Source organism: Microtus oregoni, unplaced genomic scaffold (assembly GCF_018167655.1).
Source record: "Microtus oregoni isolate MIOR12 unplaced genomic scaffold, Mior012 000008F_ref0000371, whole genome shotgun sequence".
Taxonomy (NCBI): domain Eukaryota; kingdom Metazoa; phylum Chordata; class Mammalia; order Rodentia; family Cricetidae; genus Microtus; species Microtus oregoni.
The window spans coordinates 16,508,236-16,525,264 of NW_024543067.1; the positions used below are offsets into that span (position 1 = coordinate 16,508,236).

The window sequence follows — 17,029 nt, forward strand, 5'->3', positions numbered from 1 at the left end:
GTGTACTGCTGTGATTGGTGGAGTAAAAAGCTAGGCAGGAGGTATTCTGGGCAGAGAAAGGAAGAGGAGGTGGAACCTAGGTATGCAGGGAGTCACCAGGAGACATAGAGACAGAAGGTGCAAGATGAAAGAGAGGTGACACCACACACGGGACATAGGTTAGTATAAATGGGTTAACTTTAAGAGCTAGTTAGGAACAAACCTAAGTTGTAGACCAAGCTTTCACAATCAGTAAGAAGTTTCCATGCCATTATTTGTGAGCTGGTGGCCTAAAGGAAAGTCCAGTTACACGATACCTCACACTTAGCAAAGGGAAAAAAATCTTCAGGTCACAATGTGAAAAAAAAGAAAGAAAACCAGGAAGTAAGCTGCAAAATATTTTTATTGTAAAAACAATCAATAGAGGTTGATAATGCAAATGTTATCTCAGGACATTTCCCCTGGTTCCTGAATTTGTTCAACTCCTGTGCACAGCAAGTTTCCATCCGAATTTCTCTGATTTTATGGTCCTTTTCAAACATTCTTATTGACTACATGTATATGTTTGCTTTGAAACAAACAAAAATTCATCTGATAATAAAACCAACAAAAACAAGAACAAACCTCCAAGCCCTAGTTCTATTGTGCTTTTGTTTCACATTTCCTACAGGGAGATCTATATAGCTCAGATGCTTCAAACTGAACAGCAATGTAAAATTAGTACTGCAACCACAGTGAGCTACCAATGAATCTTCCATCCATAAGACATCTGCAGAATTATGCAGGCTTTTCAATTTGAGAGAGAGAGAGAGAGAGAGAGAGAGAGAATGTTTAGCCCTGTTTTCCCACATTTAAAGTCCTAGCTATTGCAGCCGTGAGTGGCTAGAATGCACACAGCACGTCCAGTGCTATGCAGTGAACGGGCCTTCAAATTATGGCTCCCTCCAAACAGAAACTACCACGTCTCAAAGCAATCTCACTGACAGTCACAATATAGAGACATCAATGCTCTATTTCCATATATTGCAAAATGATTTCAAAAACAGAATATATGATTGCTTTACAAAACTAGAAACTATTTGGGCATCACAAACTCCATGAACTACACAACGGTCAATCAAGACAATTTCACAATAAAACTGACAAATCTTAAAGACAGGGAGTCTAGTCAAACTCAGATCTCCTCCAGACCCTCCTCCTGTAAGACTCCTTGTTTTAACATGGATTTAAACCAAAAAAGTTTATTTTTGCCAGGCAGTGGTGGTGGAAGCCTCTGAGCCCAGTATTCAGAAGGCAGAGGCAGGTGGATCTCTGAGTTCAAGGCTAGCTAGCCTGGGCTACGTAAGTTCCAGGATAGCCAAAGCTACACAGAGAAACTCTGTCTCAAGAAACAAGGGTTTCAAAAGATTTTTCCTTTTAGAAATAATGTAAAGCAAATAAATTCATATATAAAAATGTCTTAGGAAAGAAGAAGCTAATGGCATATGTCACTCTATGGGATAAATTTCAAACCAAATTCCTGAAAGTGGCAGGCAACTGGTAAATTTTAAACATATATGTGACCATTATAATTTGGTGCCTAGAAGATGTAAAAATATAATCACAACTATTTTATGAAAAATATGTATTCATATAAGAGGGGAGATTTAGTTTCTCGTAGCTGTCAAATAAATATTCTTAACTATATCCATCAAACACTCATTTATTCACCACCTGTCAGAGCACCAGTGTCTTAAATCAGAGAAATAAGAAGGTAGGGCTTTGTGTTTCGTGTGGCAACGCTGCCACAGTAAGGCACCGTGTGGCATCCAGAAAAGGGAAGTAAGGAACTTCCAGCCATGTTCTGTCACCAATGTCTGAGCCACTACACAGAATGCTTGAGGAAAGCTACTAATATTACCAATCCCGTTACACTCATGTTCCCATCATCCTGTGCTTTTAGTTTTTCCTTCAGTGGAGAAAATGTACAAGACCTGTTAAATAAACACCTTTCTGACTCACAAGAAAATCATGTAGAACTAAGGAGAACAGAAGCCAAGACTCATCCGCTGTTGGCGATCTGTCCCTGTGAGGAGCAGAGGAGCAAGCGAGGGCCACTGTCTGCAGGATACAGAGGCAAGGGCAGAACTTCCTCAGGCAGAGTCATGGCTAGAGCAAAACTGAGAACTAGGAATCGGACATTTCCCCCAAAGCTGATGATTCTCAGATAGTCACACCCAATTAAATATTTCAAGCCATGCCCTTAGTCACTGCTATCATCATCGTCGTCGTCATCAGACACGTCATTTAAAGGAGGCTTCAGTGACTGACTGTAAGAGTCTGATCTAGCGGGCTGGCAGGCAGCCATGTCCCCAGCGGAAAGCAGCTCATAGCAGAAGTCACAAATCCGCACAGGCTTCGAAGACTGGCTGGGAAGAAGAAATCTCTTCTCAGAGCAGGGACCACAAACAACAAAGCCACATTTGCGGCAGTGGTGCCGCCGATTAACCGGTGTGAATTTGGCTTTCTGACAGCGCATACACACGGTGGCCTCAGAGTCAGGAACCCAAACAGCAGCATGCTCACTACTGGGCGTCTTCCCGCTTTTGGAGAGCAAGTCCGTGACACACTTGTTTATGTGGCTCATCCACTCTGACTTCTCGGTGGCGGTGGCGGCATAGACTGCGAAGGATTTGGTCGGCGTCTTGATGAGCCACCCGTTCCGCAGCTCCCCTTCATCCTTGATGGAGTCGATGGTGACGTTTTCCAAGGGGATAATGTGTTGCTTGTTGTATTTTTTCTTCTGGATGACAATGTTGCCATATACCAGAATATCATTAAACAGGAAAAACTGCCTTGCTTTGGGCTTCTTTCTGCACAGCTTAGTCAATACTCCCTCTCCAATCAGCACCCGTCCAGGGATGGTTAAGGGCTGACCAGCTGCTCCGAAGCAGTTCTCCACTATACTTATTCGTCTGGTGTTTGCCTCACTGTTTGCTAAGCGATCCACCATTTTTTACTAATAACCTTTAGGGGGAAAAAAAAAGAAATTAGCACACAGAAATTACAAATTCCTATAATAGAAGATAAAATATATCAAGATACTGCTTTCCCCTCCAATAGTCTGTCCCTCTAAAGTAATCACTAAACACACTGTATCTTCAGTATTTACAGTTACCCAAACCTCTATCCTCCACACAGTCCTCCTGCCTCTGCCCCCCAAGTGCAGGATTACAAGTGTGTGCCATCATGACCAGCACAAATAAAATCAACAGTTAACACATTACGTCTGCAAAATAATACACCCAATTCCATGAAACTAAATCTCAAACTGATGCTGGAGAACAGAATGCCTAATACACACACTTAAAAAACATGAACACTATTTTCCCAATAAAATACATATAACCCCTGAGCCGAGGCTCTAATTTTCTTTCCTGGATTATTCCCAAATGTTTCCCAACATGTTCCCTGCTTCCAGACTTCCCTTCTAAACCAGTCCTTGGGCAGAGATATCTAAAATGCAAATTTGACCCTGTTCTTGTTACTTCAAATGATTCCCCTTAAATTGAGCATAGCATTTAAGGCTCATAATTACCTGGTAGGTTTTTGTTTTAAATTGTTGTGTTTTTTGAGATACGATCCCATACTATGTAGCCCAGGTTGGCCCTGAATTTGCCTCCTCTACCCCAGACCCCTGACAGGCAAGTGTCACCACATCCATTCCTGGGTCTCTTGTTTCTCCAACCTCAACGTAAGCCATTTTCCACCCGAAACAGAGCATTTGAAGACAAAACTACAACCATGTCTTGGTGCATCTCACTGCTGTCTTCCTTACCACTACAACTCCAGCTACCTCTTAACCACCCTCCAGGACTTAGTTAGCATCTCTCTTCCAACACATCTTCCTATGTAGACAAAAACAGAAACAGTGCCAGGTGGTGGTGGCACACACCTTTGAGGCAGGCGGGTCTCTGTGAGTTCGAGGCCAGCCTAGTCTACAAGAGCTAGTTCCAGGACAGGCTCCAAAGCTACAGAGAAACCCTGTCTCGAAAAAAAACAACAAACAAACAAACGGTAACAGCAGCAGAGAATATGGAGGCCACCCTCCATATTTGTTATATTCTATTAGTCCTTAGCGTCTTTCTCCTAAGGACTAAAGTCCACGCCTCCACTGGCTGCAGAGAGCCCTGAGAGCCAGAGGCTCTGACATGATCACCAATGTACTCAGGATAAACAAGAACATTTTACCAACCTACTAATTTAATGATCATAGATTTGATCTCTAGATCCAATATTGAACTCTCTCAAGTCCCTGAATGATGTTCTATTTCACCCACTAACCGAGTACTACTACCTTAACAACCAAACACACTCAAGAACACCAAGGTTTGAGAGAAAACATTTAAAGACAAACACAACTGAGACAGGTAACCTTCCTTCTTCCATGAGCAGCTCACTGTAAGTCTGGCTATTCCCGAGTCTTTCACACGGAGGGGCACCAGCACGCCCAAGGGTACTTCCAACACTGAACGAGACATTGGATGACTTCACACCTTTGAAGCCTTAACTAAGTGACCAGCCCTCTCTGTCTCCGGCTCTCCCTCCACTCCTTGAGACTAGTACCACTAGTACCACTAGTACCACAGCTCAGTGACAAGGCACAGGCTCCACCTCCAGTTCCTTAAGGAAAGCAAAGTTTACCATCCTATAATGGTATACCAAAGAAGAGGGTCAGTGAGGTGGCTCAATGGGTATAGGCGCTTGTTGACAAACTTGATGACTTGAGTTCAATCCCCAGAACACACAGGATAGGAGGACTGTCCTCTGACCTCTACAAGCACAACTTGATAAGCACTTACACACACACACAAAATCTCTCTCTAAATGTAAGAAAGTAAATTACAGAATTAAAATGACATGAAAAGTCCAAACTCATTTATTATTAAAGCCATTAAAATACTAAAATACTTTTTATCATATTATTCATGGCCGTGTAGAGCAACAGGCACCTTTCTTTATACTTCATAGAAAACAAGTATAGCCACCAATTTCATATCCAGTCAAACAAAATTTTGGGCCAATGAGATGGCACAATGGGAAAAGGCGCTTGCTAACAAACAGTTCCATTGCAGGGACCAAAGGAGCTGGCATGGGACTCTCATGTACAGATTCACCCACTCATACAAATAAACATTTAGTAGTAATAAATTTTACTCAGCAAATAAAGATATGTACATGATATTCAACATAGCACTATCTGTAACAATAGACGCTGCGATGCATCCTTATTCAAACACCGAGAAGGAGACAAGAAAGCATCAGAAACACATTCAGTACAGCCAATGGGGAAAGAAGTGAACATCGCCATCTCAAATACACGATACACTTCATCACACCTAAGACACTGAAGATCTGAAGATACATCTTATGTGCCACTGATTAAAGTCTCCAACTAAACATAGCATATTCTAAATAAGACATTTCAATTTAAACACATAAAATACAATTTAAAAATTTATCTTGAGATTAAGTATACTACTAAAGTAGAATCATAGCATACTAAAACAAGAAATACTTGAAATTTAGCAAACTAAATTTGAGTGAATTTTACATCTTCAATCATCAAGCAGAGACTTTGTTCCTCTGGGCCTGTCCAGTAAGATTCCTGCCCTGGTAGCAAATCCTGCTAACTGTACTGCAGAAGTCAGTGGTGATAAAGCAAACAGACTGACTTCTTGGAAAAGAAGAAGGAACAAACTTTCGTATTTTATGTTTAAACTTATCGATGCTATATTTCACATTTAAATTAAAACTGAGAGAAAATGAAACCAAGAGTTGAATCATACTATAAACTACATTACTGTTATAAGTCTCCCTAGGCACATCTGCCTAATACAAAAAGGTAACTTACTTCCATAATCTCAATTATGAAAGGAAAAACAAATGTTTAATCAATGTCTATTAGATATTTACTTTACTCTTTCATTTAATAATGTTACATGGTGGTGGTGCATGCCTTTGATCTCTGCACTTAGGAGGCAGAGGCAGCAGGATCTCTGTGAGTTTGAGGCCAGCCTGGCTACAGAGTGAGTTCCAGGACAGCCCCCAACTACAGAGAAACCCTGACTCGAAACAACAATGAAGTAAGATTGATGACAATGTTAGGTGAAGATAATTGACTTTACCAAACCAATAAATAAAAAATAAGTAAATGCAAAGCAAGCCATAGAATAAGTCCAATAGGGAACACAACTACAATCTATCCTAGTCCAGTAGGGAACACAACTACCATGCTAGCACTGAAAGCTAACTCAGGTCTGCAGGGATTACATGGTAGGACTGCTCTCCAAACAAAAATAAAAACTTATTTCTTAAACAAACCAGTCAAATAGGCTGGGGAGTTGGCTCAGCAGTTAAAAGCATTGTTGTTCTTGCACAGGCCTGGGGTCCAATTCCCAGCACTATGTGGGCAGCTCATAACCATCTGTTACCCTCTTCTGACCACAGCAGACACCAGGCATGCTTGTGGTGTGTGTTAATACAAGCAGGAGAAATATTCATACATTAAAATAAGTTGTTGAAGTTAAGTAGCTTTCTTATGACTTCACAGCTAGATGCGCTCATATTTTTTGTTTTGTTTTTTGTTTATGTTTTTTGTTTTGAGACAGGTCTCTGTGGCTTTGGAGCCTGTCCTGGAACTAGCTCTGTAGACCAGGCTGGCCTCGGACTCACAGAGATCCAAGTGCTGGGATTAAAGGCGTGAGCCACCACTGCCTGGCTTTTTTTCCATATTTTTTATGGGATTCTAAGGGATACATGGTTTTTTCATTATTCCCTGCTACCTTCAGAAATAGTTTACCAATGTGAACCTTTAATTATGTATCTAGGAAAGGCCACTGACAAAATAATTAAAATTAACATCATCCAAGAGGGCTTTTATTTTACCAATAGGCCCAAATTTGAATATGTGCTTATTCCAAATAGACAGGGACATTCCTGAAAACAAAATTATTCGCTATAATCTGATAGTACCAACAGTACCTACACATTCTAAAGGAATGTAGCAGCTCACATTCTAAAGGAAAATATCAACAAGTTTTATACCCATGCCACTAACACAACTGAACAAGACGTGGAGTGACAGCGGCTCCTCAATCGGAAGGCTTGTTCCAGTATGATATGTACAAAGGATTCTTGAAGTACCAAAAAGTAAAGTTCTGACAACCTAGAATGTCAGTCAAGGTGGTTTCAAGTAGGTTAGGTCTGAGAAAGAAACTCATCATGCTATACAAGAACAACAGAGTCACAGTTTAAGATATTTTAGGGGAAATGAAAAACAAAACAAAGGAACAGAAGAACGGCCGCGATGCTGCTGCACAGGCTATGAGGTTTAAAGGGTCACCTGGGAGAGTGGATATGGCCCTCGAGTTTCTGAAGAACCCTTGTCTCCAACAGTTAGTCCTAATAAAGCAAGATTACTATTCTTCAACTACAGGTTTGACCAGGAAACTCTCTTAAAAAAAAAAGACACCCCAGCCGAGAGACCTGGCCTCCTACAGCCTCACCCCACATTCTAACCTGCTCCAGGTTCTCTTTGCTGAACATAAACCAGACTACCATAGCAACAAGCTCGAGCCCCAACCCAACTCAGCACGAGGACACGCCCACCTCTATCTGGTCTCTCTATTGGCTGAAATCTCACCAGTCCCTCAACAGAGCCTCATGCCAGACACTAGTTCATAGTTAAATCTCCAAACCACTTAGTAACATATACTTTACTAAATCTTTCATTAAAATTTGGATACATATTTACTATAAATATTTGGTAGTTCCTGGAAATAAGAACAGTATTTCCTACAATTATGTATACCCAACAGCACAGAATGGACACCGAGCTGGAGGGCCGCGGCTGCAGGTGGAGCCTGCGGAAGATCAACTCCATCTGTAAGGCCTGCCAAACTTTAAGGGAACAGGAGCTGTTTCCCCACCATCAAGCACATCACTGGGTCCACAGATTTAGATTGACAACCAAATGTATCTCATCTAACCATATCTAATTATGGATTCTAAATATCCAGCCTGGAAGTTCCTATTTTCAAAAAAAAAAAATTCCTCAATATGTCACAATAATCTCTAAGAGTTCTTTCTCTAAAAGCCCAGTTGTTCTGTCAGCACAATGACGTTATGAGCACATCTGTGCACCAACAACACTGAGCTGAGCGTGCCCGAAGGCAGCAGAGCTGGCGGCTTAGAAAGTACTGAGCAAGCTCACCGACATTTTCTTTAGCATTGTTCAAAATACTTCTGATTTGCTTGCTTTTTATTTATATTTGGTACCAAAAAAGAATGAATAAGACACAGGAATGAAGGATTTTAATATAAAGTACAATTGGTTAAGTACTATATAATAAAATCAGCAAAGCAGGAAGTGAGGGAATGACTATATGGCACACATAATTTACCATTCTAACATCTGAAAGAGTAAGTGAAATTTCAAAAGGAAATACATACAAACACAAAGAAAATGAAAACAAAACCCACTAAGCAAAGGCACAAACCCTGATGTGTGGTTCTTTTGCTAAGCTAACGCACACAGCTGCAGCAGAGGATCCAGGGAGTTATTAGTTAGAGGAAAGAGAAAAGGACAAGATACTGACCACACTCTTGTTCCTGAGACTTCCTGCTTCAACTTTTAGAAGAACTAGTCTGATTTGATCTAGGTTTTCCTAACATAACTATGCAAACAGTTTGGGGCCTGAGCTAGAGTGACTGGCTGGAGCTGGGGTGAGGTCACTGTGACTAAGTGGATGTAAAGTTTTAACTACCCTCCAGGCTGGAGACATAGCTCAGCAGCAGTGCCCATACAGAACACTTGAGCATGGGAGAGGATGGACAGAAGGTACAAAATGATCGCTTCAGTTTTAAGTAATGTGAACACAAATAAAATAACTGATAATGGCAATGGATTCCAAGGAGTAAAACAGTCACTAGCCATTTAACACCATACAAAACTCTCGTAAACAAAACACTCAAAACTAAAAATCCAAGTGAAAAAAAATTTATACAAGTAAGTGCATATAATTTAGGTATGTCTCTATAGTTAAGAGAGTGTTGGCGGTAATAAACACACACCTTTGACCCCAGCACTCAGGAGTCAGGAACAGGCGGATGCATGTCTGTGAGTTCAAGGTCAGCCTGGTCTACAAAGTGACTACCAGGCCAGATAGGCCTACACAGATCCAGCCTCAAAGACAAACAACACCCCCCACCTGACACACACACACACAACAGGGTAAGAAAGGGGTCTGGTATCCGTGCAACGTATTAGAAACCGTGAAATAAATAAAATCTGTGCACTTAAAGTCTAAACAGCAGAGAAGCAAAGAGAACCAGCTAATTACCCAGAGAACACACAAAGGCAGTCTTAGGTCTAAGAGTTGAGCTGTGGCAATTCTGTCCACAAGGACATCTAGGCCCAAATCCTGAAACAAAGAAGTAGGTTCTCCTCCGAGAGAAGCCCAGGTATAGTTCCCCTCATGGTGAGCAGTCCTTGGATCCAATCAGAGCTGCTGGCTGCCATCAAGATATCCATGCCAGTCCCGCACCCTTAGGGCTCTTGCCCTGCCATTTGCTGTGGTTTACGGCATCACAGCTGGGCAGGACTGCTGGTTACTTCTCCCTTGGAAGCTTGCATGACGTCTCCTAATCAGTTATCCAATACCAAGTGATCAACCCTGAGAGCACATACACCAAGGAGACATTTTACAGGCAGAGCAGGTGTCACTCATGTATTTAGGACTATACATATATGTGGATATATATGTGTGTGTGTTGTGTGTGTTATGATATACACATACATATAAAACAAAGAAAAAGAGGCCACAAATCTGAGAACAAGGGTGGTGTGAAGGAGGAAAGGGAAGGGAGGAAATGATGTAATTTCAAATGTAAAATCATTCTTTTAAATAAGCCGGGCGGTGGTGGCGCACGCCTTTAATCCCAGCACTCGGGAGGCAGAGGCAGGTGGATCTCTGTGAGTTCGAGACCAGCCTGGTCTATAGAGCTAGTTCCAGGACAGGCTCCAAAGCCAGAGAAACCCTGTCTCGAAAAACCAAAATAAATAAATAAAATAAAAATAAAAAAGAAGGTTAAACTATTTGGAAGGGTAGATGATGGCATGTATGTTTACATACTAATTCAAAAATAATCTCTACATCTATGTGTGTGCTCACATCTGGTCACATGGGTGCCAGGTACACAAGTGCAGATCAGAGGACAATTTGCAAACAGTGTTCCTCTCCTTCCACCATATGGTCTCTGAGGTGAGCACAGACCATCAGGCCTGACAGTAATAGCACTCACCTGCTCCAGCATCTTGCTGGAGCAAGAGTGTTACCTCTGGTAAGGTAAATAGGTGACAAACTGCAAAAGAAAGTATCAGATAAAGCTGGGTGTGGAGGCACATGCCTACAATCCCAGCATTTGGGGAAATGGAGGCAGGAGGATCAATAGTTCAAGGTTATCCTCAGCTTCTTTGTGAGAGGCCTGCTGCTGGGCTATGTGAATGAAACCTGCTCTTGCAGAGGTCCCAAGCTCAGTCACCTAGAACTCCAGCTCCAGGGCACTATCACCCCTTCTGCCTCCACAGGCACCTCTCTCACGTGCACAGATCCACACACAGATAAGCACAAGTACACCTAATTAAAAATAAAGTTTAAAAAACAGATAAAACCAGAGAATGTAAGATTGGAGAATTTAGACTTAATATACAGGCAATGGGGATGAATGTTTTTTTAATAGGAAAATATTAATATACAGAGACAGCACACAGGATGAAGTGAAGAGAATATGGAAACACAAGATTGTATGCAAAGAAAGCAGAGAGTATTACAGCAAAAAAAAAGCTAATCAAAGCAAAAATACATTATATATATGTATAAAGAAATCACAGTAAAACCCAATGTTTATGTAATTATTAAGGCATGCTAATAAAAGCAACAGAGGGCAGAACTGACACCATGAAATACGGGGGAGGGCTGAAGAGCGGTAGGTACAATTCAGGAAGTGGCTGTGATTCCGGGATGGAAAGGAGTTCAGAGCCTGTGAAAGCTGAAGTTAAGCCTGCAGAGGTCTGGTAAGTGTTCTTAAGAAATTGGTTTGGCTCATTTATCTTCAAGTCCTTCAGGGAATCCAAAGGATAATCATTCAGATTGTCAAACAGAAAAGTCAGCATGTGTGGGGTTCCAGAACAGCGGGGATTCAGTTGTCCACAGGAGACAGTTGGTAAGTGGGAAATGCAATCAAATGATGCTACTGTGTGCCAAGCACTCACACAAACATCTTAGTGAATCTTCACAGCTCTCAGAAGCAAACTTCTGTGTTCATCTCACAAATGGCTCCAGTTAACAAGGAGCCGAGGCCAGGCAGGACTCCTATTCGTCCAGGCTTCCCTGTTCAGTTGTTTTCTTCCTAGTGTGCCCACAGCCATTATTAAAATGCCTTCTGTTTTCCTTCCAGGCCCTCCTCAAATTGTGCTACTCATTTGTGCTTTATAGATTGACGAGTCTTGAATGTGGCACACACCTGTGGCCCCACCACTAAGGAAGCAGAAGCATAAGACGGAGAATTTGAGGTCAGTCTGAGCTTCATAAGGAGACACTCCCCCCCAAAACCGAAAACACCACCAACAGAACAAATAAAGCAGGTACAGTAGGGAAGGACTATGAGAGGCACAAAGACTGGGGGCCTAAGGCTGTCCTTGACTTCATCTGGTGCTGCAGACCAGCCTAGGCTACAGGAGACCCTGCCTCAGGACACAAACTAAAAAAAGACTTATTTTAGGTGAGGACAAGAAGTTAATCCAAATTGTACAGTCCTTACAAAATTACAAAACACCTTAACCTAGAAAAGTTTTGCAACTTAAATTAGCATTTAAGAAGCATTTGAGGGTTGCTACGTAAGCAGAGAGCTTGTATGCAAAGCTGAGTCTCAAAGATAAATCTCAACAGAAAATGTACAGCACACATACAAACCATACCCTTCTCATTTTCTAGATAAATCTCAACAGAAAATGTACGGCACACATACAAACCATAACCTTCTCATTTTCCAGGCATTAGTATTTCTAGCAGGGGCAAATATTCAATCAGACTTTAACACAGTGACTGTCACCCTTTCGTTCATCCGCAGCGGCTCTCCGTCAATCACACGTCAGTCATTATCCAATTCAAGTCTGTATTCCCACACCAAAAGTCAGTTGCCAAAGTTAATTATTATTATTATTTTAGTTTTTTTTGAGACAGGGTTTCCCTGTGTAAGAGTCCTAGCTCTTGTAGACCAGGCTGGCCTCGAACTCACAGAGATCCGCCTGCCTCTGCCTCCCAAGTGCTGGGATTAAAGGCGTGTGCCACCACCACCCGGCAAGTTAATTATTTTTTAAAAGAAAACACTAAAAAGAAACAGTCTGACCACCTAATCTGTGGATGGAATGGAGGTCACAGCATAAAGGGGAAAGACCACAGAAATTCAACAACTATCTCACGGAAATTACAACTCAGTAAATGCACGAAGCACAAGTACAAGGAATCCATTCAAACCTTTCCTGAGCCTCTGCTAAGCTCTCAGAAGTAAATCAGACCCCACTGTGCCGCCTGCTGTCAAGGACAAGCCTTAAAGACCCGAGGGACACTTCCAGGACGCCTTAGGGGAAGAGAACCAACTATCTCCCTCCCCTCCCTGGGGGCGGGGGGAGTGGAAAGAAAGAGGAAGCACTACAGCAAAGCAGCGGAAAGGGAAAGGCTTCAAAGTACAGGCTTAGGCAGCTGTTTTGGTTCGGTTGGGGTTTGGTTTTGAGACCCCAGATCAAACTCTGCATCCCTGCCTCAGTGTGCTAGGACTGCAGGCACACTCCACCACGACACCCCCAGTGTTGCCTGAATGGTTTAAGAAGAAAGTAATCAGCACCAAACCCTTGCATTTTCAGCGTTTTAGGAGACAGTTATTCCAATATTCCAAATAGAAGGATAGGGAGGGAAAGAAGAAACAAGATGGGCAGAGAAGGCCCATAGGGACGAGCTATGATGTGAGGTGGTTTCAGTCACTGACTTCAGTTAACTCTCAGCTTGACTGCTAGACCTGTGAAATCAGCCAAGTAACACCTTACAAGTAAATAAATGAATGAATAAATGAATTTTGGTCCAAAACCATAAATATACATAATGGAATTGACCCTGACACTAAAGCAAAATAATTTTTTAAAAAAAGAACTAAGGAAACCAGCAAACCTAAGAAGGTACTTTACCCACTAAAGAATGATGGGGGCACCAGAAGCCAGGCCCGACAGCCAGAGTTCTATCCTTGGGACCCACAAGGTGGAAGGAGAGAAGCAACTCCCAAAAGTTATCCTTTGACTTCCATACTTGTGACACGTGACTGTGTGCACGTGTGTGTGCACGCGCGCACACACAAGCACGCATGTGTATACACACACACACAAAAATAAAAGATAATTTAAATAAATAAATAAATAAGGGCCAGAAAAGGGGCTCAGAAAAACAAGAAAGGCGCTGGCCCCCAAGCCTAATCACCTAAGCTGGATCCCCACAAATCACATGATGCAAAGAAGAAACTCTGGTAATTTGTCTTCTGACCTCTCCGGAGACAAGTGTGCCCCCACCACACACAAATGATTGCTTTTTAAAAAATTAAGAGTAAAAAGAGACATATTTTAGGGCATTTGCATTGTTAAGAGCCTTTATGCTCATTTAACATAATTATATTAACATAATTATAAAGCGGCCTTTTTAAAAACGATATTTACTAGGCTTGTTCATGCTGTACACCAGTTTCATCTGGAGTGGACGATTACATGTGCTTTCCAAATAAGCAACTTAATACCATCCACCTCACAATGCTATCGTGACCCATAGTGATTAAAAATAGCCTTTGTTAATTCTGAATTAACCCGAGGCCCCCATAAGCTACAAGAGTACAGAAAGTGAGAAAGGACAACACTCTAATAAGGAACCAACAGGAAAAAAATGGAAAAAAGTTGAGACGTCAAGATCACATCACCCTATTCGGTTTGTTGTGGTTGGTTGTTTCGACAGGCTCACTCTGTAGTCCAGGATGGCCTCGAACTTACAAGATCCTCTCGCCCCAGTATGCCGAGTACTCGGAATACGTGATGGCAGGAGCCAACACACCGGACTACTTCACTTTACTCTTCAGAAAGTAACATATGCCTTAACGTCTCAACTGAACGTGCATGTCTAAATGTTTCTTTAATAAGTCAGGCAACGTAAAAAAAAACAACAAAGAAGGCATTTACCAATTTCACATACTGAACTGCTGCTTAGGTGTAACCTGAATTCCTTTCTATTGCAAGCTCACCTCAACTTATTGCTTTAATATTCTAAGAGTGTACAAGCTACTACAGCAACTTCGGAAACCAGCTCTTGGCCTTTTATAACATTTTTTAAAAACTCAGCAAAAGATCATAACACTTTAAAACACTCCAAACAAACTGTAAGCCACTGCTCCCGTCAGGGCCACTCTCCGCGGTGCCATTTTCCTATAAAGTCACATAAAACGCGCTGCTCAAGTCACAGCGTGCTCCCGACGCCCAGTCAGTCCCCGCAAAGTTTTCCGAGCCCACGGTCTGCCGGCCCGAGTCCTAGCGCCCGACCACTCGGAGCGCGCAGCGGGGCCGGGTCCCAGGCTCCGGGGCGGCGCGGACGGGCGCGGCGGGACCCAGGCGGTTCCAGCCCGAGCGCCAGCCCGCAGGGGAGCCGCCCGGGAGCGCCCCGTTTCCCACATACCCCAACATGGCGTCGGCCGCCGCTGCCCGCGCCGCCGCCTCCCCACCCGCGCCCGGGCCCGGGCCCGCGGGAGCTGCCGCCCGCAAAGTTTCGCTTCCCTACCCTCCCCGGCCGGCGCCGCCGCCCGGCGCGCCCCGACCCCCGCGGCACCTACCCGGCCCGGCGCGGGCGGGCGGCGGCGCCCAGGCTGCGACTCCTCCTCGTCGGCGACTCCGGCCCCAGCCTCGCAGAGAGTGTGGGGGCCCCGCGAGGCCGGCGCGATCCGGATGCGACGGGCGCGGACGCTCGCTCGCTCGCAGGTGACTTCACCGCCCCTCCGGTCCCAGCCGACAACGGCCGCCCGGGCTGGCTTCCCTCCTGCGCGCGCACCGGCGCGCCCTCGCTCAAGCGCCCGCCTCGGGCGCGAGCACACCCGCCCTGCCCTTTCTTCCCGGTTCCCTCGCCCCGCCCACCGCCTTGGCCCGCCCCTCCGTTCCCCCACCGCACGCGACAGGCTCGAGGGGCGGGGCCTTGGGGCGAGGCCACACCCGCTAGGGCGTCCCCGGGCTGGGCCGCGGGGCACACGGCTGTGCTCAGAGCGGGCCGGGGCGAGCGGGAGCGGGCTGTGGCGAGCCGGAGCCGTCTGGGGCCAGCGGGAACGGGCTGGGGCGAGCCGGAGCGGGCTGGGGCGAGCCGGGAGCCTTTTGGGGGCGAGCCGGAGCGGGCTGAGGCGAGCCGGGAGCCTTTTGGGGGCGAGCCGGAGCGGGCTGGGGCGAGCCTGTGTCGCCTAACCTGACTTTCCTGACTCCGAGTCGCCTTCGGGAAGGGCTGTTGCGCTGTCCGCGAAGTTCTCTGGAAGAATGGACGGAAGCCGCCTCCACGCCTTCCCAAGGAACAGGAAAGAAAGGCTTTGCCTCTCGCCACCCAAACGCCTGCCAGCCCCGCCCGACTCGGCCGCAGGACGCTACCCCCTGGAGCGGGGTCTGCGCGTTCCGCACCCCGGCCCCGCGCGCTCCCTTGTCACTGTTGCTCCACTCTGCTCGCTGCTTCCCAGGCAACCAACTCCGCTACCTGCTTCGCGTGCCCAGAACCCCGCGCAGGGAGAACATTGATGAGCTGACCCTGGCTGCTCAGACCCTCAGCACCGGGCATTTGCTCCAAGCAGGCTGGGTGGGGATACCGTTTAGAGCATTACCGTGTAAACAGGGGAGGAGTAGAAAATGGGTGAGAGTGAATTTTATTTCAGAGTTGGGTTTTTTTTGGGGGGGGGGGACCTCTTGTTCAGCATTTTTCAACCTGTGGGTCCCGACCCCTTTGAAGTCGAACAACCCCTTCACAGGGGTCGCCAAAGACCAACGAAAAACACAGATATTTGCATTACGATTCATAACAGTAAAATTACAGTTATAAAGTAGCAACGAAAATATCTTTATGGCAGGAGACTGCACCGAAGGGTCGCAGTGCAGCATTAGAAAGGTTGAGAACCACTGCTCAAACTTTTTAAATTAGCGGTCCACCAACCACGCTCTCCACAAATGAGTCTGGGGGAAAAGGGAATGAGCAGGTTTGGATTCTGGTGGTTTTCCTTCTGCTCGTGTGTCCGGAATTCTTTATGTTCTTTCCAGCTTCTCCTATTTCAACGTCCCTGCAACAAACACAATTGTTTAAAATTAGTATCCAGAACAAAATTACAAAATTGGCAAAGGAGCCCAATTGTGACACTAGGGATAGTTACAGGGTTTCCATCATGCACACACAATCTGTTCTGTTCTGAGGCAGGGTTTCTCTGTAGCTTTGGAGTCAGTCCTAAAACTCTCTCTGTAGACCAGGCTGACTTTTAACTTACAGAGATCCGCCTGCCTCTGCCTCCTGAGTACTGGGATTAAAGGCGTGCGCCACCACCACCCGGCACACACACAATCTTTACATGTGTTGGACTAAGCACACTCTAAGGTACCTTTAAGTATGGAGATTGGGAACTGCTTTGTCTGTACGGTCCATTCTAAAGCTTTAGAACCAAACATTTTCATAAAAATGTTGCCCTCCCTACCAATACACTTATTTAACTTAAAGTACACAGGTGCAAGCCAGAATGTCTACACAAAGTCCACCAGCTGTATAATAGCTGTGTCCTTGGACACGCTCAGTTACCCTTAATTCCTTCATGGGTAAAATAGGGATAATAAAAGAAATTACCTCAAGTCATCAAATAAACCAATTCTTGTAACATCCCAAGCACAAGCTAGGTGCTATGTGAGCACAATGAAAAT

The 17,029-nt window shown here is 44.6% G+C and overlaps 1 protein-coding gene across 1 annotated transcript; it reads right to left on the reverse strand.

Moving 5' to 3' along the window:
- Nucleotides 1-364: 364 nt before the first annotated feature.
- On the reverse strand, nt 365-15,215 carry Plekhf2 (pleckstrin homology and FYVE domain containing 2). The gene is made up of 2 exons (XM_041657836.1): nt 14,935-15,215; nt 365-2,985 (listed from the first exon to the last, which is right to left on the reverse strand). Exon 2 carries the CDS (start codon nt 2,969-2,971, stop codon nt 2,222-2,224), a length of 750 nt encoding a protein of 249 aa, XP_041513770.1. The 5' UTR covers nt 2,972-2,985; nt 14,935-15,215; the 3' UTR covers nt 365-2,221.
- Between the last annotated feature and the right edge of the window lie 1,814 nt (nt 15,216-17,029).

Bases quoted from the DNA above. Each gene is read 5' to 3' on its own strand.
- Plekhf2 (XM_041657836.1), bottom strand. From the start codon at position 2,971: ATGGTGGATCGCTTAGCAAACAGTGAGGCAAACACCAGACGAATAAGT.